The sequence below is a fragment of the Ranitomeya imitator genome, chromosome 3 (assembly GCF_032444005.1).
Source record: "Ranitomeya imitator isolate aRanImi1 chromosome 3, aRanImi1.pri, whole genome shotgun sequence".
In the NCBI taxonomy this organism is placed as follows: Eukaryota; Metazoa; Chordata; class Amphibia; order Anura; family Dendrobatidae; genus Ranitomeya; species Ranitomeya imitator.
Window position 1 is genome coordinate 273,422,238 of NC_091284.1, and position 20,970 is coordinate 273,443,207.

General features: G+C 43.8%; 1 protein-coding gene across 1 annotated transcript in view; it reads left to right on the forward strand.

Moving 5' to 3' along the window:
• RNPEP (arginyl aminopeptidase) overlaps positions 1–20,970 on the forward strand; it is an 82,227-nt gene that overhangs the window by 13,214 nt on the left and 48,043 nt on the right. The window contains exons 2-4 of the mRNA XM_069756472.1: positions 5,591–5,731; positions 16,608–16,753; positions 16,874–16,990. Of these exons, the coding sequence (XP_069612573.1) occupies positions 5,591–5,731; positions 16,608–16,753; positions 16,874–16,990 (404 nt within the window). The remainder of the gene's footprint in view (positions 1–5,590; positions 5,732–16,607; positions 16,754–16,873; positions 16,991–20,970) is intronic.

Below are 20,970 nucleotides of genomic sequence, written 5' to 3' on the forward strand. Positions count from 1 at the left end.
AGGTGATAACCCTTACCCAGCAGTGGGTGCAGCAATTATCACACAATTTTCCCACTCAACCTCCCCTGAAGGCACCCCTTCCCAATGGGGGGGAAGCTTGGGTGTCCTTCCCCCTCGTAGACCCTAAATCTGTGGGTGTACCCTGAGATACTCTATTACAGATTGTACAGTTTTATTCTGTACCTGGACCTCTTACTGGGCAGGTATTGTCGGAATTTTAGCTTCCCTTTGAAGTGAACGAGAGATTCATCAATAGCGATGTCCCTCTGGGGTGTGTACGCCTCAACAAATTTTCTGCTGAAGTGTTCAACCACTGGCCGAATTTTATATAGACGATCAAAGTTAGGATCGTCTTGGGAAGGACACTGCATTATCACTATAATGCAAAAATCTTTGGATCCCTTCAAATTGTGTCCTTGTCATGGCCATGCGGAATGCCGATGTACTGTAGTGAATATCAGTACTCCAGTATTGCCAAAGCTCTGTTTTTTTTTGTTTAATTATGCCCATATGCAGCACAATTCTCCAAAATGTCATCTCTGCTGCATTTACGGGGGTCCATCTGGAGTATGACGACGTTGGATTTTGGGTGAAAAATTGTTGGGCATACAAGTTTGTCTGGGCCACCATAAGATTTATTATTTCATCACTGAAAAAGAATTTGAAGAAGTCCATTTCAGTGAGGCCAGTGGTATCAAACTGGATTCCTGAGCTGCTGCTGAAATCCGGAATGACGGGCTGAACATTTTCAGGGGGTGTAATCCATACAGGATCGATTTCTGCAGGAGTTGCCTGGGTCCTAGGGTGCCTTGTTGGGGGTCCTTCCTCACCGGATGAGGAGGAGGAATAGAGGAATGTGGGATCTTCCTCACTGGCTGAATCCGTGTTGGATGCAAGGATGGTGTAAGCCTCCTCTGGTGAATATCGCCTTGTTGACGAATGGGCCATTTTTTTAATTTTTCCAAACCTCGGATGTGTATTTAAGTGGTGCTTTTACACGTGTAATGTGTGGTGCTTGTGTATAGGGTACTCTTTATTATAACAAAACAGAGGGGGAAAAAAAGATAAAATGTAGAAGAAAAAATGGAAAGAAAGATCAGATGTAAAAAAAAAAAATAAAAAAAAAAAAAAAAGTTTGTATAAAATAGACGTTCACTACACTAATGCCCTCCCTATAAATTTACGACGCAAATTCTTTTTTACAAAAGAAAAATGGATGTTGTCAATGTGACGTACACTCCCCTAATGCACTTTTTATGCAAGAAAAAAGCTACCTCCCTACTTATAAAACTACTTTTTTTTTTTTTTTTTTTTCTAAAACAACATTGGTCGTCACTAATGATGTGATGCCGGCTATGCAACCTTGCTATGTCTAAAAGTACGCTGTACTAACTAATTAAAAAAAAACAAAAAAAAACGGACGTCGCTTAGACTGCGAAGTCCGCTACGCTAACTAGCTTAAAAAAAAGAGAAATTCCTGTGGCGCAGTCTGATGAGCAGCGATACTGATTAAAGCGCTGCGGACACAGGAAGAGCACAAATGTTCTGCGCAGGACGTCGCGCACGGGGGAAAAAAAAGTGCGCTAAAAAATCGACAGCCGTTTCGCACACACAGGTGCTTCGACGGGTCCGGACCCGTCGAAGCACCTGTGTGTGCGAAACGGCCGTCGTCCGAGCTCCTATACCGCACCCTCGTATATACCTGATGTCCTGATGGATGTAACTTGCATTTTTCTCCAATAAAGACCACAATCTTCACAGTTATCCCGGGGTGAGTGCCGCATATTTTCTTCTTCTCTGCTGTTGATGGATTTCTTGTTGGACATTTATGCAGAGCACCGGTTCCCATACTGATTGTGGCGCCTGTATACACAGCTGTCCGCTAATAGTCCTGACTGCTTGGAGACGTTCTACTCTAGTGCCGTTTTACTCTCTGTATTTTCAATATTACAATCCAGCCATGGCCGATGCTGCAATATCAACGGCCATGGCTGGAAACACTAATGTGCCCCCAGCCCTCCGATCTGTCCGGTACACTGCTCCGGCTCCCCTCCGTCCTGTGCTTCGTTCCACCCCCCCCCCCCCCCCGTGCTCCGTTCCACCCCTCCCGCGCTCCGATCCAACCCCCCATGCTCCGATCTCCCTCCCCCCCACCCCATCATACTTACCGATCCTGCCGGTGTCCGTCCGTCTTCTCCCTGGGCGCCGCCATCTTCCAAACTGGCGGGCGCATGCGCAGTGCGCCCGCCGAATCGGCCGGCAGATTCGTTCCAAAGTGCATTTTGATCACTGAGAGAGATTATATCTCAGTGATCAAAATAAAAAAAATAATAAATGACTCCACCCCCCCCCCCCCCCCCTCCCCCCTTTGTCACCCCCATAGGTAGGGACAATAAAAAAATAAAGAATTTTTTTTTTCACTAATGTTAGAATAGGGTTTCGGTATGTGCACACGTATTCTTCTCCTCTGCGGATTTTTCCGCAGCGGATTTGATAAATCCTCAGTGCTAAACCGCTGCGGATTTACCGCGTTTTTTCTGCGCATTTCACTGCGGTTTTACAACTGCGATTTTCTATTTGAGCAGTTGTAAAACCGCTGCGGAATCCGCACAAAGAAGTGACATGCTGCGGAATGTAAACCCCTGCGTTTCCGTGCAGTTTTTCCGCAGCATGTGTACAGCGATTTTTGTTTCTTATAGGTTTACATTGAACTGTAAACTCATGGGAAACTGCTGCGGATCCGCAGCGTTTTCCGCAGCGTGTGCACATACCTTTAGAATTAGGCCATATGCACACGATGCGGATTGGCCGCTGCGGATTCGCAGCAGTGTTCCATCAGGTTTACAGTACCATGTAAACCTATGGAAAACCAAATCCGCTGTGCCCATGGTGCGGAAAATACCGCGCGGTAACGCTGCGTTGTATTTTCCGCAGCATGTCAATTCTTTGTGCGGATTCCGCAGCGTTTTACACCTGTTCCTCAATAGGAATCCGCAGGTGAAATCCGCACAAAAAACACTGGAAATCCGCGGAAAATCCGCAGGTAAAACGCAGTGCCTTTCACCCGCGGATTTTTCAAAAATGATGCTGAAAAATCTCACACGAATCCGCAACGTGGGGACATAGCCTTAGGGTTAGGGTTGGAATTAGGGTTGTGGTTAGGGGTGTGATTAGGGTTATGGCTACAGTTGGGATTAGGGTTAGGGGTGTGTTGGGGTTAGTGTTGGAGGTAGAATTGAGGGGTTACCACTGTTTAGGCACATCAGGGGTCTCCAAACGCAACATGGCGCCACCATTGATTCCAGCCAATCTCGTATTCAAAAAGTCAAATGGTGCTCCCTCAAGTCCGAGCCCCGACGTGTGCCCAAACAGTGGTTTACCCCCACATATGGGGTACCAGCATACTCAGGATAAACTGCGCAACAATTACTGGGGTCCAATTTCTCCTGTTACCCTTGTGAAAATAAAAAATTGCTTGCTAAAACATCATTTTTGAGGAAAGAAAAATGATTTTTTATTTTCACGGCTCTGCATTGTAAACGTCTGTGAAGCACTTGGGGGTTCAAAGGGCTCACCACATATCTCGATAAGTTCCTTTCGGGGTCTAGTTTCTAAAATGGGGTCACTTGTGGGGGGTTTCTACTGTTTAGGCACACCAGGGGCTCTGCAAACGCAACGTGACGCCCGCAGACCATTCCATCAAAGTCTGCATTTCAAAAGTCACTACTTCCCTTCTGAGCCCCGACGTGTGCCCAAACAGTGGTTTACCTCCACACATGGGGTATCAGCGTACCCAGGAGAAATTTGACCCCAAAAGTTGTTGTCCAGTTTCTCCTGTTACCCTTGGGAAAATAAAAAATTGCAGGCTAAAAGATCATTTTTGAGAAAATAATTTTTTTATTTTCATGGCTCTGCGTTATAAACTTCTGTGAAGCACTTGGGGGTTCAAAGTCCTCACCACACATCTAGATTAGTTCCTTTGGGGGTCTAGTTTCCAAAATGGGGTCCTTTCTGGGGGATCTCCAATGTTTAGGCACACAGGGGCTCTCCAAACGTGACATGGTGTCCGCTAATGATTGGAGCTAATTTTCCATTTAAAAAGCCAAATGGCGCGCCTTCCCTTCCGAGCCCTGCCGTGTTCCCAAACAGTGGTTTACCCCCACATATGAGGTATCGGCGTACTCGGGAGAAATTGCCCAACAAATTTTATGATCCATTTTATCCTATTGCCCATGTGAAAATGAAAAAATTGAGGCGAAAATAATTTTTTTGTGAAGAAAAAAAAACTACTTTTTCATTTTTACGGATCAATTTGTGAAGCACCTGAGGGTTTAAAGTGCTCACTATGCATCTAGATAAGTTCCTTGGGGGGTCTAGTTTCCAAAATGGGGTCACTTGTGGGGGAGCTCCAATTTTTAGGCACACGGGGGCTCTCCAAACGTGACATGGTGTCCGCTAAAGAGTGGAGCCAATTTTTGATTCAAAAAGTCAAATGGCGGTCCTTCCCTTCCAAGCCCTGCCGTGCGCCCAAACAGTGGTTTACCCCCACATATGAGGTATCGGCGTACTCAGGACAAATTGGACAACAACTTTCGTGGTTCAGTTTCTCCTTTTATGGGAAAATAAAAAAATTGTTGCTAAAAGATAATTTTTGTGACTAAAAAGTTAAATGTTCATTTTTTCCTTCCATGTTGCTTCTGCTGCTGTGAAGCACCTGAAGGGTTAATAAACTTCTTGAATGTGGTTTTGAGTACCTTGAGGGGTGCAGTTTTTAGAATGGTGTCACTTTTGGGTATATTCAGCCATATAGACCCCTCAAACTGACTTCAAATGTGAGGTGGTCCCTAAAAAAAAATGGTTTTGTAAATTTCGTTGTAAAAATGAGAAATCGCTGGTCAAATTTTAACCCTTATAACTTCCTAGCAAAAAATGTTTCCAAAATTTTTTTGTTTCCAAAATTGTGCTGATGTAAAGTAGACATGTGGAAAATGTTATTTATTAACTATTTTGTGTCACATAACTCTCTGGTTTAACAGAATAAAAATTCAAAATGTGAAAATTGCGAAATTTTCGCCAAATTTCCGTTTTTATGACAAACGCAGAATTTATTGACCTAAATTTACCACTAACATGAAGCCCAATATGTCACGAAAAAACAATCTCAGAACCGCTAGGATCCAGAAGCATTCCTGAGTTATTACCTCATAAAGGGACACTGGTCAGAATTGCTAAAAACGGCAAGGTCTTTAAGGTCAAAATAGGCTGGGTCATGAAGGGGTTAATGCAAGTATGTTAGAAAATAGTTTCAGATTATAGCATCAAATGGGGATCTAGAATGAAAAGTGCCTTTCCTTTGGACCACCCTTTTAATGAAGAAAAATATGCATGGGAGGACACCTTTCAGTTACCGTATATCAGTGCTATAAGTTTGCAGGAGTGCGCTGCTAGTTGGTTCCGGTTGTTAAATGGGGTATGTTGTAAAATGGCGCTGTGTGATCTGTACCTGGAGATGTGTTCCCTCCCCCCAATGTGAAATGATTATGGTATCAGGTTACTTGATGTAATATGTATTTGTTTCTTATTTTTCCAGGTATGTTGGTTAGAACCTGAACAGACTGCTGGAAAGAAGAAGCCCTACTTGTATACACAGGGTCAGGCTGTTTTAAATCGCTGCTTTTTCCCTTGTTTTGATACACCTGCTGTTAAATGCACGTATTCTGCAGATGTCAAGGCAAGTACCGTATGTACTGAAAATATTGTAGGTAAATGTGTGTCGGTATGGATTTCTATTTCTTTGCTCATTCTTATTTTCACCATATTATAAGGGCTCATGCTGATTGATGTTTCTTCTTGAAATATGTATGTTACGCTATCAACCCAGGAAGGGAGATAAAAGTGGAATATAGAAACCCAGAATCATGCAGCCAGGGAGAGGTATGCACTGCACAAACATTATATAATGGTTCAATACCATCTCTACAGAGGCTCTCCATTGGCCGGGGTCACACTGGTGATGAATGCGATAAAACATTGCATAGCATTCGCACCAGTATTCATCTATGGGGCAGCTCCCATCAGCGTTTTTTTTTTTTTTTTAAATCTTATTTTTTTTGCTCAGCCGTTTTCAACGTGCGAGTGAAATCTCAGCATCATGTGGTTGTCACCGAGTCTTGGCTCACTCGCACCCATATAAGCCTATATAAGTGAGGCAACATCACTCGGATATCATGCTGACCCCGGCAATGGAGAAGATGGAGAAATTCATTCTGTGCGAGAGGCTCGGAGCACAGACGCATAACACTCGGCTCCCACTCACAGCAGAGCAGAGCCGAGGGTCATTAGCATATCACATCCGATTCATACGCTCGTCTGACTCCGGCCATATTCTAACGCTATGTTAACATGTTGCATTTTTTAATGCACATTAAAAGCTGTTTTACTGTAGCGGCAAAGTCTGAGATTTTAGAGATCATGCGCACAGTGTGTGTGTGTGTGTTTTTTTTTTTTTTTTTTTTTTTTTTTTGTGTGAAACAAAGCAGGATATGAAACTCATTTATTTTTTCAATTTTATTTTTTTTTTCTCAAGTTTAAACCAAAATGTCTTGGTGTCCTAACCCAAGCGTTGGTGCAATTTAGTGAAAGCAGGGATGAGCTAAAGTGAACTAGTTGAGCAATTCAATGGCCAATCTGTATGTGTTGCATAGAACAATGCCTGACCATCTCAATGGCCCTGACCAATGTGTGAAAGTAAAGTTTCCTCCTTTACAAAATGCACTGCCCATGTCTTAGGGTATGTGCACACGTTGCGGATTTTGCTGCAGATCCACAGAGGATTGGCCACTGTCGATTCGCAGGAGTTTTCCCTGAGTTTACAGTACCATGTAAACCTATGGAAAACAAAATCCGCAGTGCACATGCTGCGGAAAAAAACATGCGGAAACGTAGCGTTGTTTATTCCGTAGCATGTCAATTCTTTGTGTGGATACCGCAGCGGTTTACACCTGCTCCTCAATAGGAATCCGCAGGTGTTAAACCGCAGGTGGAATCCGCACAAAATCCGCAAAAAAATTGCGGTAATTCCACAGGAAATCCACAGTGCTGTTTACCTGCGGATTTACCAAAATCAGTCCATAAAAATCCTCAGAGTAATCTGCAGCGTGTGCACATACCCTTAGGTATACTATTCCCCGCCAATTCAACTCTCCCCGCTGTTACATTTGCAATTATGAATTTTTTTTTTTTCACGAACTTTTGTTCAGAATAGTCACTATTTTTTCAGACCTAAAACAAATCTTTTTTCCACTAAATCTGGCCAATGTGCCCTTTTGTGGTTCACCATATGTCTTGCATTGGTGGCCTAACAACTTGCATTGTTCATGCTTGTATGATGAAAGCAAAGCAGAACTTTAGGATCCTGAAAAGCCAGCAAAACTCCCGAGGCTCTTACCCCCCCCCCCCCCCCCCCGAAGTCAGGTTTTGTCTGCAAAAAAGTGTCAAAAAAGCAACATGTGAATGTAGCCTATCACTGCAACAACAATTTAACAAAGCAGTTCTCCAGTTGTTAACATGAATCTTTTTTTCTCATCTGAGTGTGTGTTTAGTGCTGACACTGCTGTGTAAGTTCTGCATGTGACTGCTGGGGATAGTTTCTAATTGTGGCTGTAAGTTCCTCCTGTTTTTCCCTATCCGGCCTGGTTGTCTTTCTATAATGACCGCTGAGTACTGTCCTGAACTCTTCTCATTTTCTACAACCCTTGTCTCTCATTAGTTTGCTTTCTCTTTTTAACCCCTTCCCGACCCATGACGCCACGTAGGCGTCATGAAAGTCGGTGCCATTCCGACCCATGACGCCTATGCGGCGTCATGGAAAGATCGCGTCCCTGCAGATCGGGTGAAAGGGTTAACTCCCATTTCACCCGATCTGCAGGGACAGGGGGAGTGGTAGTTTAGCCCAGGGGGGGTGGCTTCACCCCCTCGTGGCTACGATCGCTCTGATTGGCTGTTGAAAGTGAAACTGCCAATCAGAGCGATTTGTAATATTTCACCCATTATAACGGGTGAAATATTACAATCCAGCCATGGCCGATGCTGAAATATCATCGGCCATGGCTGGAAATACTAGTGTGCCCCCACCCCACCCCTCCGATCGCCCCCCCACCCCCCCGATCTGGCCGGTACACTGCTCCGGCTCCCCTCCGTCCTGTGCTCCGCTCCCCCCCGTGCTCGTGCCCGCTCCCCCCGTGCTCCAATCACCCCCCCGTGCTCCAATCACCCCCCCTGCACTCCGATCCACCCCCCCCCGTGCTCCGTTCCACCCCCCCGTGCTCCATTCCAGCCCCCCCGTGCTCCGTTCCACGCCCCCCGCGCTCCGTTCCACCCCTCCCGCGCTCCGATTTCCCCCCCCCGTGCTCCGATCCCCCCCCCCGTGGTCCCGCCCCACCCTATCATACTTACCGATCCAGCCGTGGTCCCGTCCGTCTTCTCCCGGGCGCCGCCATCTTCCAAAATGGCGGGCGCATGCGCAGTGCGCCCGCCGAATCTGCCGGCCGGCAGATTCGTTCCAAAGTGCATTTTGATCACTGAGATATAATCTCTCTCAGTGATCAAAATAAAAAAAATAATAAATTACCCCCCCCCTTTGTCACCCCCATAGGTAGGGACAATAAAAAAATAAAGAATTTTTTTTTTTTCCACTGTTAGAATAGGGTTAGGGGTAGGGTTAGGGTTAGGGGTAGGGTTAGGGTTAGGGGTAGGGTTAGGGGTAGGGTTAGGGGTAGGGCTAGGGGTAGGGTTAGGGGTAGGGTTAGGAATGTGCACACGTATTCTGGTCCTCTGCGGATTTTTCCGCTGCGGATTTGATAAATCCGCAGTGCTAAACCGCTGCGGATTTATGGCGGATTTACCGCGTTTTTTTCTGCGCATTTCACTGCGGTTTTACAATTGCGATTTTCTATTGGAGCAGTTGTAAAACCGCTGCGGAATCCGCACAAAGAAGTGACATGCTGCGGAATGTAAACCGCTGCGTTTCCGTGCAGTTTTTCCGCAGCATGTGTACAGCGATTTTTGTTTCCCATAGGTTTACATTGAACTGTACACTCATGGGAAACTGCTGCGGATCCGCAGCGTTTTCCGCAGCGTGTGCACATACCTTTAGAATTAGGCTATGTGCACACGGTGCGGATTTGGCTGCGGATTCGCAGCAGTGTTCCATCAGGTTTACAGTACCATGTAAACATATGAAAAACCAAATCCGCTGTGCCCATGGTGCGGAAAATACCGCGCGGGAACGCTGCGTTGTATTTTCCGCAGCATGTCAATTCTTTGTGCGGATTCCGCAGCGTTTTACACCTGTTCCTCAATAGGAATCCGCAGGTGAAATCCGCACAAAAAACACTGGAAATCCGCGGAAAATCCGCAGGTAAAACACAGTGCCTTTTACCCGCAGATTTTTCAAAAATGGTGCGGAAATATCTCACACGAATCCGCAACGTTGGCACATAGCCTTAGGGTTAGGGTTGGAATTAGGGTTGTGGTTAGGGTTAGGGGTGTGTTGGGGTTAGTGTTGTGGTTAGGGGTGTGTTGGGGTTAGGGTTGTGATTAGGATTATGGCTACAGTTGGGATTAGGGTTAGGGGTGTGTTGGGGTTAGTGTTGGAGGTAGAATTGAGGGGTTACCACTGTTTAGGCACATCAGGGGTCTCCAAACGCAACATGGCGCCACCATTGATTCCAGCCAATCTCGTATTCAAAAAGTCAAATGGTGCTCCCTCACTTCCGAGCCCTGACGTGTGCCCAAACAGTGGTTTACCCCCACATATGGGGTACCAGCATACTCAGGACAAACTGCGCAACAATTACTGGGGTCCAATTTCTCCTGTTACCCTTGTGAATCTAAAAAAATGCTTGCTAAAACATAATTTTTGAGGAAAGAAAAATGATTTTTTATTTTCACGGCTCTGCGTTGTAAACGTCTGTGAAGCACTTGGGGGTTCAAAGTGCTCACCACATATCTAGATAAGTTCCTTGGGGGGTCTAGTTTCTAAAATGGGGTCACTTGTGGGGGGTTTCTACTGTTTAGGCACACCAGGGGCTCTGCAAACGCAACGTGACACCCGCAGACCATTCCATCAAAGTCTGCATTTCATAAGTCACTACTTCCCTTCTGAGCCCCGACGTGTGCCCAAACAGTGGTTTACCCCCACATATGGGGTATCAGCGTACTCAGGAGAAACTGGACAACAACTTTTGGGGTCCAATTTCTCCTGTAACCCTTGGGAAAAAAAAAAATTCTGGGCTAAATAATTATTTTTGAGGAAAGAAAACGTATTTATTATTTTCACGGCTCTGCATTATAAACTTCTATGAAGCACTTGGGGGTTCAAAGTGCTCACCACACATCTAGATAAGTTCCTTTCAGGGTCTAGTTTCCAAAATGGGGTCACTTGTGGGGGGTTTCTACTGTTTAGGCACATCAGGGGCTCTGCAAACGCAACGTGACGCCCGCAGAGCATTCCATCAAAGTCTGCATTTCAAAACGTCACTACTTCAATTCCAAGCCCCGGCATGTGCCCAAACAGTAGTTTACCCCCACATATGGGGTATCACCGTACTCAGGAGAAACTGGACAACAAATATTGGGGTCAAATTTCTCCTGTTACCCTTGGGAAAATTATAAAATTCTGGGCTAAATAATTATTTTTGAGGAAAGAAAACGTATTTATTATTTTCACGGCTCTGCATTATAAACTTCTATGAAGCACTTGGGGGTTCAAAGTGCTCACCACACATCTAGATAAGTTCCTTTGGGGGTCTAGTTTCCAAAATGGGGTCACTTGTGGGGGGTTTCTACTGTTAAGCCACATCAGGGGCTCTGCAAACGCAACGTGACGCCCACAGAGCATTCCATCAAAGTCTGCATTTCAAAACGTCACTACTTCACTTCCGAGCCCCGGCATGTGCCCAAACAGTGATTTACCCCCACATATGGGGTATCAGCGTACTCAGGAGAAACTGGACAACAACTTTTGGGGTCAATTTCTCCTGTTACCCTTGGGAAAATAAAAAATTGCAGGCTAAAAGATCATTTTTGAGAAAATAATTTTTTTTTTTATTTTCATGGCTCTGCGTTATAAACTTCTGTGAAGCACTTGGGGGTTCAAAGTCCTCACCACACATCTAGATTAGTTCCTTTGGGGGTCTAGTTTCTAAAATGGTGTCATTTCTGGGGGATCTCCAATGTTTAGGCACACAGGGGCTCTCCAAACGTGACATGGTGTCCGCTAATGATTGGAGCTAATTTTCCATTTAAAAAGCCAAATGGCGTGCCATCCCTTCCGAGCCCTGCCGTGCGCCCAAACAGTGGTTTACCCCCACATATGGGGTATCAGCGTACTCAGGACAAACTGGACAACAATATTTGGGGTCCAATTTCTCCTATTATCCTTGGCAAAATAGGAAATTCCAGGCTAAAAAATCATTTTTGAGGAAAGAAAAATTATTTTTTATTTTCATGGCTCTGCGTTATAAACTTCTGTGAAGCACCTGGGGGTTCAAAGTGCTCAATATGCATCTAGATAAGTTCCTTGGGGGGTCTAGTTTCCAAAATGGGGTCACTTGTGGGGGAGCTCCAATGTTTAGGCACACAGGGGCTCTCCAAACGCGACATGGTGTCCGCTAACAATTGGAGCTAATTTTCCATTCAAAAAGTCAAATGGCACGCCTTCTCTTCCGAGCCCTGCCGAGTGCCCAAACAGTGGTTTACCCCCACATATGAGGTATCGGCGTACTCGGGAGAAATTGCCCAACAAATTTTATGATCCATTTTATCCTACTGCCCATGTGAAAATGAGAAAATTGAGGCGAAAAGAATTTTTTTGTGAAAAAAAAATTACTTTTTCATTTTTACAGATCAATTTGTGAAGCACCTGAGGGTTTAAAGTGCTCACTAGGCATCTAAATTAGTTCCTTGGGGGGTCTAGTTTCCAAAATGGGGTCACTTGTGGGGGAGCGCCAATGTTTAGGCACACAGGAGCTATCCAAACGCGACATGGTGTCCGCTAACGATGGAAATAATTTTTCATTCAAAAAGTCAAATGGCGCTCCTTCCCTTCCGAGCCTTACCATGTGCCCAAACAGTGGTTTACCTCCACATGTGAGGTATTGGTGTACTCAGGAGAAATTGCCCAACACATTTTAGGATCCATTTTATCCTGTTGCCCATGTGAAAATGAAAAAATTGAGGCTAAAAGAATTTTTTTGTGAAAAAAAAGTACTTTTTCATTTTTACGGATCAATTTGTGAAGCACCTGGGGGTTCAAAGTGCTCACTATGCATCTAGATAAGTTCCTTGGGGCGTCTAGTTTCCAAAATGGGGTCACTTGTGGGGGAGCTCCAATTTTTAGGCACACGGGGGCTCTCCAAACGTGACATGGTGTCCGCTAAAGAGTGGAGCCAATTTTTGATTCAAAAAGTCAAATGGCGCTCCTTCCCTTCCAAGCCCTGCCGTGCGCCAAAACAGTGGTTTACCCCCACATATGAGGTATCAGCGTACTCAGGACAAATTGTACAACAACGTTCGTGGTTCAGTTTCTCCTTTTACCATTGGGAAAATAAAAAAATTGTTGCTAAAAGATAATTTTTGTGACTAAAAAGTTAAATGTTCATTTTTTCCTTCCATGTTGCTTCTGCTGCTGTGAAGCACCTGAAGGGTTAATAAACTTCTTGAATGTGGTTTTGAGTACCTTGAGGGGTGCAGTTTTTAGAATGGTGTCACTTTTGGGTATTTTCAGCCATATAGACCCCTCAAACTGACTTCAAATGTGAGGTGGTCCCTAAAAAAAAATGGTTTTGTAAATTTCGTTGTAAAAATGACAAATCGCTGGTCGAATTTTAACCCTTATAACTTCCTAACAAAAAAAAATTTTGTTTCCAAAATTGTGCTGATGTAAAGTAAACATGTGGGAAATGTTATTTATTAACTATTTTGTGTCACATATCTCTCTGGTTTAACAGAATAAAAATTCAAAATGTGAAAATTGCGAAATTTTCAAAATTTTCGCCAAATTTCCGTGTTTATCACAAATAAATGCAGAATTTATTGACCTAAATTTACCACTAACATGAAGCCCAATATGTCACGAAAAAACAATCTCAGAACCGCTAGGATCCGTTGAAGCGTTCCTGAGTTATTACCTCATAAAGGGACACTGGTCAGAATTGCAAAAAACGGCAAGGTCTTTAAGGTCAAAATAGGCTGGGTCTTGAAGGGGTTAAAGAGGACCTTTCACTAGTGTGCACTTATTAAAAATACACATTATGGAATAATGGCTGCAGAGCTGAATAAAATGTAGTTTATTGTTTAATTTCTCTTCTCCGTGGCAAAGATATTAGCTGGTAGAGTTTAGGTTATAGTTTTTTGTTGAGCCCAGCTGGATGTTAGAGATTTTTCTCTCGGGGTGAGGTGGGGGTGTACTTCATTCCCTGTATGGCTTTGACCAACCATAAGCAGTCAGCAACATACAGGGGGGAATAAAATGATGTCCCCACATTTGCTCAGAGGTTTTCCCCTTGTGATACATGTAGGGAGTCTGATCTCACTGCAGAGTGGTTACAAGGGAATAGAGTAGAGCTGAGCGCTCCTCTCACAGCAGTCAGTGTGGGGAGGGACATTACAGTAGAGCTGTGCCCAACACACAGGCCATCCATGCATGTGGTGTGACTGTCACACAGCCGCGACATCCAGTTGTGGTCCGAACAGCTGATCATCGGGAGCACTCAGGTATCCGGGTCCCCGATGCAGCTCTTCAGTAAGTGCTATAGCTCACCCCTAGTGCTTACCTGTTTCATGTAAACTTTGAAGGCTATCTTGGTCATTGAGTCACATTAAAATAAAAACCAACAATTTTGTGAAACCATTGTATCACACACATTAGAAAATGCAAGACAGGTGTGGAAGGACTAAATATCACTCATACCCTACACCAGAGCCTGCGATTATAGCAGTGTCCTAGGCCATTCTTCAAAACTAATTTGGCCCCCAGGTAAAACAAGAATGCAAAATTCAGACTCTAGACCCATGCCGTTTTCGCCATACAGTGAGGAAAATAAGTATTTGATACACTGCCAATTTTGCACAAAGAATGGAGAGTTCTGTAATTTTTGTTGTAGTTACACTTTAACTGTGCTAGACAGAATCTAAAAATCAAAAAAATCACATTGTATGACTTTTAAATAATGAAATAGCATTTTATTGCATGAAATAAGTTTCAGACAGTAGATAAACAGAAAATAAAATTTTGGTACAGAAACTTTTGTTTGCAATTACAGGTCAGACGTTTCCTGTAGTTCTTGGCCAAGTTTGCACACACTGCAGGAGGGATTTTGACCCACTCCTCCATACAGATCTTCTCCAGATTTTTCAGGTTTCGGGCAACTTTGAGTTTGAGCTCCCTCCAAAGATTTTCTATTGGGTACAGGACTGGAGACTGGCTAGATCACTGCAGCACCTTGAAATGCTTCTTATGGAGCCACTTCTTAGTTGCCTAGGCTGTGTGTGTTTAGGGCCACTGTCCTGCTGAAAGACTCAGCCAAGACTCCTCTTCAATGCTATTAGTGATCGAAGGAGGGTTGTGGCCCAAAATCCGGCAAAACATGGCCCCATCCATTTTCCCTTCAATAAGGTGCAGTCGTCCTGTCCCCTTTGCAGAAAAGCACCCCCCAAAGTATGATTTAAAAAAACATTTATTTTTTTTTCCCCACCATGCTTCCTGGTTCAGACGGTGTTCTTGGGCTTGTACTCATCATTCTCCTTCCTCCAAACACGGCAAGTGGAGTTAATACCAAAAAGTTCCATGATTGTCTCGTCTAACCACGTAGCCTTCTCCCATGCGTCCTCTGGATCATTCAGATGGTTATTGGTGAACTGCTTACGGGCATGGACATGTGCTGGTGTGAGTAGGGGGACTTTGCCAGCCCTGCAGAACTTTAATCCATGACTGGGTAGTGTGTTACTAACAGTAATATTTGATACTGTGGACCAACTCTCTTCAGGTCGCTGTCCCAGTCATCCCATGTAGTTCTGGGCTGATTCCTGACCTTTCTCAGAATCATCCTTGCCCCACGAGGTGAGCTCTTGAATGGAGCCCCAGACCAATGAAGATTGTCAGTCATCTCATGTTTCTTCCATTTTCTAATAATTGTGCCAACAGTTGTTGAATTCTTACCAAGCTGCTTACCTATTGTCCTGTAGCCCATGCCAGCCTGGTTGAGAGTTGGATTGTGATTGATTGAGTTTGTGGACAGGTGTCTCTTATACAGGTAATGAATTCAAGCGGGTGCAATTATTTATTATTATTATTATTATTATTTATATAGCACCATTGATTCCATGGTGCTGTACATGAGAAGGGGTTACATACAAATTACAGATATCACTGACAGTAAACAAAACTAACAATGACAGACTGATACAGAGGGGCGAGGCTTACATTCTACAGGTAATGAGTGAAGTGTAGGAAGCTTCTTAAAGAAAAACTAACAGGATTGTGAGAGCCAGAATTCTTGCTGGTTGGTAGCTGATTAAATACTTGCTTCATGCAATAAAATGCAATTTATTTAAGAATCATACAATATGATTTTCTGGGTTTTTTTTTTTTTTTTAGATTCTCACAAATGAAGTGTACGTAAGGAAAAAAAAAATACTGACCTCTCCATTGTTTGTAGGATGGAAGACTTCCAAAATCGGCAATGTATCACATACTGTACTTATTCTGACCACTGTATATCCTGAGCCCCTTTTATCTCCTCTCCAAGCAGTGCTATACTGTAGCTCCCCATGATGACAGCTAACCTCTTTGCTGACCACGGCTTAATAGAATCAGTTTTCAAGCTGGGGTGCCATTTAATCTTGCCCAAGGGTGCTGCTGCAATGCTCTAGTTAAATTTTGTGGGGGAAGCCCAGCACAGGGTGCTAGACAGGCAGCCTGTCATGGTTTATTGCTACCCTGAAAAAAAAAAATTGGAAAAAAAAAAAAGTGAAAAAGTACAAATTGCCACTGAATTAGTGAACCTGGTGGTTTTTTGTTTGTTTGTTTTTTTTAAATTAAGTGGCATCCGTATGCAATTCGTTTTTAACATCAACTTTTACATACACTAATTCTGTCATTTAAAGTTGGTTTTCGAAGTTTATAAAACAATCTTGTATACGGATGGATGTCCTGCAGATATTTAATGTAACAAGCACCTTTTTTAGTACCTTTCATGTGGCCAAATATTACGGTAAGTTGAGGGTGCCAACAATTTTTGTCCTGACCATTTTTGGGGTTTATGTCCAATTTGCCTTATTTCTGTTTTTTGTGCTCCGATACACAAAGGAAATAACAAATTATTGCATGATTCCTTGAAACATCTGAAATGGAGCGAAGCATAGCATCTGTACAATGTCTCTCTATCTTTTTCAACAATAAGTTTTGATCTCCCCTTAACTAAATATTTTTTTTCTCTTGCATCTATGTAACATCTAATGTGAAACACTGCTCACTAGTGGTGAGAATTTAATACTGGCATCAGTTTTCATTTACCGTATTTTTTCATTTATTTTTGGTTGTGAAGGTTCCAGATGGATTTACTGCAGTCATGAGTGCTGATGTTTGGGATTATCAAGGTTCTTCTTCTACTTTTAAAATGACACATCCGATTCCTTCTTACCTTGTGGCCCTGGTTGTTGGGGATATAGTGTCTGCAGAAGTTGGACCAAGGTTAGTAATATGACTTGGGTCATAAAATATTTTTTGTTTAATCTGCATTTTTTTTTTTTTTTTGCTTTCTAATTGTAATCCTTTTTAGTGTGTAACTGTTGCAAATCTGTTTCCTCTTAGGAGCAGGGTTTGGGCAGAACCATGCCTAATTCAAGCTGCAAAAAAAGAGTATGACGGTGTTATAGAAGAATTCTTAAGTGTTGGGGAGAAACTCTTTGGACCATATGTTTGGGGAAGGTAAGCTTTGTTCGTCAAATATTTATAAAGGGATTTTTTTTTCTTTATATAAAACACATGAAGTTGAACCACTAAATCTGTCCACAATGATGACTTCTAAGTTGGTGGGCATCTAACCTCATGAGACCTCATCTATCACCAGACCGTGGAGTTTTTGTCTCCCATCTAAATATAATAGCAGTGCGCATGCTCGATTAGTCATTCATTCATTCATTCATTCATTCCAATGGTGACCATGTGATGGCGTATAATGGCTCCTATACACATTACGACCTCTTTCAAACGTCAGTATGTCTGGTACGTGTGATGAGTTTTCACACGTATTGGAGACCCTTACACGCACAGACACATTTTAGTGAATGGGTCTGTGCACATGTCAGTGTGTTTCCACGGGCCATGTGACCATGGGGATAATATGCTGATGCGTCTTCTTAACAGCCGCACGGGCCACAAAACTTCCCGCACACACATCAGTGTGACACGTACTGGTGCCTGGGAAGCAGCGATACAGTTAGCGCTGTTCCCCCGGGGCCAGGTGTTGAAGACCGCTATCATCATTCTCCCCTGCTTGCACTGCTATCAGCGCTAGCAGGGGAGACTGTTGAGAGTTGTATTCAACTGATAACAACAGCGAGAGCAGGCGGCGTCTGATGGGACTTACTCAATCGGCCTACACCTGCTGCCGCTAATAACAATAATTTATAGAGCAGGCCATGGCTGATGAATAATCCCATTAGCCACCACCTGCTCTATAAATGGGTAAATAAATAAATAAATAAAAAAGTGGGTTCTTCTGTATTTTGATAACGATCCATGCAAAACTGACAGCTGAGGGCTGCAACCCTCAGCTGTTGGCATTAGCAATGCTGTTCATCAAGAATAGAGTGGTCTGTTTATCATTTATTAATTTATTTAAATATATACCCAGCCAGCAACCGATCTCGAAACTCCATAGGCCATCCATACATGGGCACCAGGACCTCCTCAATAGATCCTCAGTGTCACTTCACCAACTCACTCTCTAAACATGTAGCTTATTGTTCTCCCTCTCCTGCGATCAGCCCCCTGAATGTGCAGAAGTGGTTCTCCCCCCAAAGCTAACTGTGCATTGGTGTAGGTGTTTTCCTCATGCCGAACTCCTCACCTGGGACTGCATGTGAAACCACCTGTGGAGACATTTTTGCTGGGTCTACGATCACCATCCACAGTGAAACTAGTTATTGGGGAAATAACTGATTGAGGCCCCACAGATGCTAACTAGAGTAATGGAATGATTGCTTTGCTGATTACCAGTCTTGGGTCTGGCTTTATGTATGCATAAGATCCAACCTGCACGTCTTCCTCTGCTTACTATCACTGAATAGAAACATTGATTCCTGAGGCTGAATTTACAAACAAGCAAATCTCTAATAGGACACCACAATAATATTGATGTAACCGGTGCTCCGTGTTGTAAAAAGTCTGCATCTTTCAGAGCATTCTGCTCTATGTGCTTTGGTCCAATAGTCTTTAGTCCTTGGCCAGCTCCTCCTTCTGACCATGATAACCTTTTTACTAGTTGTCTGTCTCCGATGTGGAACATCACCGTCCGAGATACAAATATAATAGTTCACTACACCAAATTCAATACCAAATACACCAAATTCAGACTTTACATAGAATCACATTCAACACAGAACTGCCAGTTGCTAATTCGAAAAGGGAACAAATGTAAGCATGCCAAGAACAGAACCAGACTGGAGAAGAAAAAGTATGTGCCTTAGAAATTGCTTATTCTCCTTGTAGTTTTGCCTAACTCATCAAACCGCATGTTGGGCTGACAAAAGCTGAAAACTCTTCAAAAGTTACACAGTGAGGCGCTCTTTGTATACCACCTTCTTAGAAACACATTTGGAAACTTTTTTTTTTCTTCTGTGGAAAAAAAAAATCTGGCGTAGTATTGGGATTCGGCTGTTTTCACTCTTTGCGCTGGTGCTGAGAGTATGAAAACAGCCAAATCTTACCAATACTTTCCCCAGTGTTAGAATTCCACATGTTTGAGTCAGTGTGGAATCCCACAAATGTCCTAGACAATACCTTTAGAGCAGGGGTAGGGAATCTTTTTTTTTTTTTTTTTTTTTTTTTTTTCTTTCTGCTAAGGGCCATTTTGATATTTAAACCATCCTTCCGGGGCCGTACAAACTCCACCCACAAAGTACATCCTGACTGTGGCACTGGTGTCAGGACGTAATCTTGCATTGCATGCCCTTCAGTGGCCGCTCCTTACTCCCCGCACTGACTGCCCGGCGCCCGCATACACCCCTCCGCTCACCGCTCATACAGGGTTAATGCCCGCGTTAACGGACCGCGTTATGCCGCGGGTAATGCACTCCGTTACCGCTGTTAACCCTGTGTGACCAAGTTTTTTACTATTGACGCGGCCTATGCAGCACCAATAGTAAAAACATCTAATGTTAAAAATGATAATAAAAAAAAAAAAAGATTAGATACACTCCTACGCCGCCTTTCCCGCTCCTCGCGATACAACCGCCACGTTCCGGTCGCACGGATGGTGTGGCAGAAGGACCTGCCGTGACGTCACGGTCATGTGATCGCGACGTCATCACAGGCCCTGCGCGCCTACGCGAGCAGGACCTGCCGTGACTTCACGGTCATGTGACCGCGACGTCACGGCAGGTCCTGCACGACAAAGACCTTGCCGCTTGCAATGGAGAGGTCCCGGGAGCGTGGTGAGGAGCGGCAAAGGCGGCAGATGGTAAGTATAGCAGGACTTCCAACGGGCCTTCGGAAGGTGAGTATATGTTTTTTTTTTTTTACGTCTCTATACTACGTGGCTCTGTGCTGGGCAATATACTACGTGACTGGGCAATATACTACGTGGCTCTGTGCTGGGCAATATACTATGTGGCTGGACAATATACTCCGTAACTGGGCAATATACTACGTAACTGGGCAATATTCTACATGGCTCTGCAATGTACTACGTGGCTGAGCAATATACTACGTGACTGGGCAATATACTACGTGACTGGGCAATATACTACGTGACTGGGCAATATACTACGTGACTGGGCAATATACTACGTGACTGGGCAATATACTACGTGACTGGGCAATATACTACGTGACTGGGCAATATACTACGTGACTGGGCAATATTCTACATGGCTCTGCAATGTACTACGTGGCTGGGCAATATACTACGTGACTGGGCAATATACTACGTGACTGGGCAATATACTACGTGACTGGGCAATATACTACGTGACTGGGCAATATACTACGTGACTGGGCAATATACTACGTGACTGGGCAATATACTACGTGGCTCGTCAATATACTATGTGGCTCGTCAATATACTACGTGGACATGCATATTCTAGAATACCCGATGCATTAGAATCGGGCCACCATCTAGTACTGAAGGCATCAAAACTATGAATTAACACATGTGGAATCATATACTTAAAAAAAAAAGTGTGAAACAACTGAAAATGTCTTATATTCTAGGTTCTTCAAAGTAGCCACCTTTTTGCTTTGACTGCTTTGCACACTCTTTGCATTCTCTTGATGAGCTTCAAGAGGTAGTCACCGGGAATAGTTTTCAATTCACAGGTGTGCCCTGTCAGGTTTAATAAGTGGGATTTCTTGCCTTATAAATGGGGTTGGGACCATTGGTTGTGTTGTGCAGAAGTCTTCTGGATGCACAGCTGATAGTGCTACTGAATAGAGTGTTAGCTGCTTTTTTCTTGCCATAATACAAATTCTAAGTAAAGAAAAACGAGTGGCCATCAATACTTTAAGAAATGAAGGTCAGTCAGTCCAAAAAATTGGGCAAACTTTGAAAGTGTCCCCAAGTGCAGTGGCAAAAACCATCAAGCACTACAAAGAAACTGGCTCACAGGACTGCCCCAGGAAAGGAAGACCAAGAGTCACCTCTGCTTCTGAGGATAAGTTTATCCGAGTCACCAGCCTCAGAA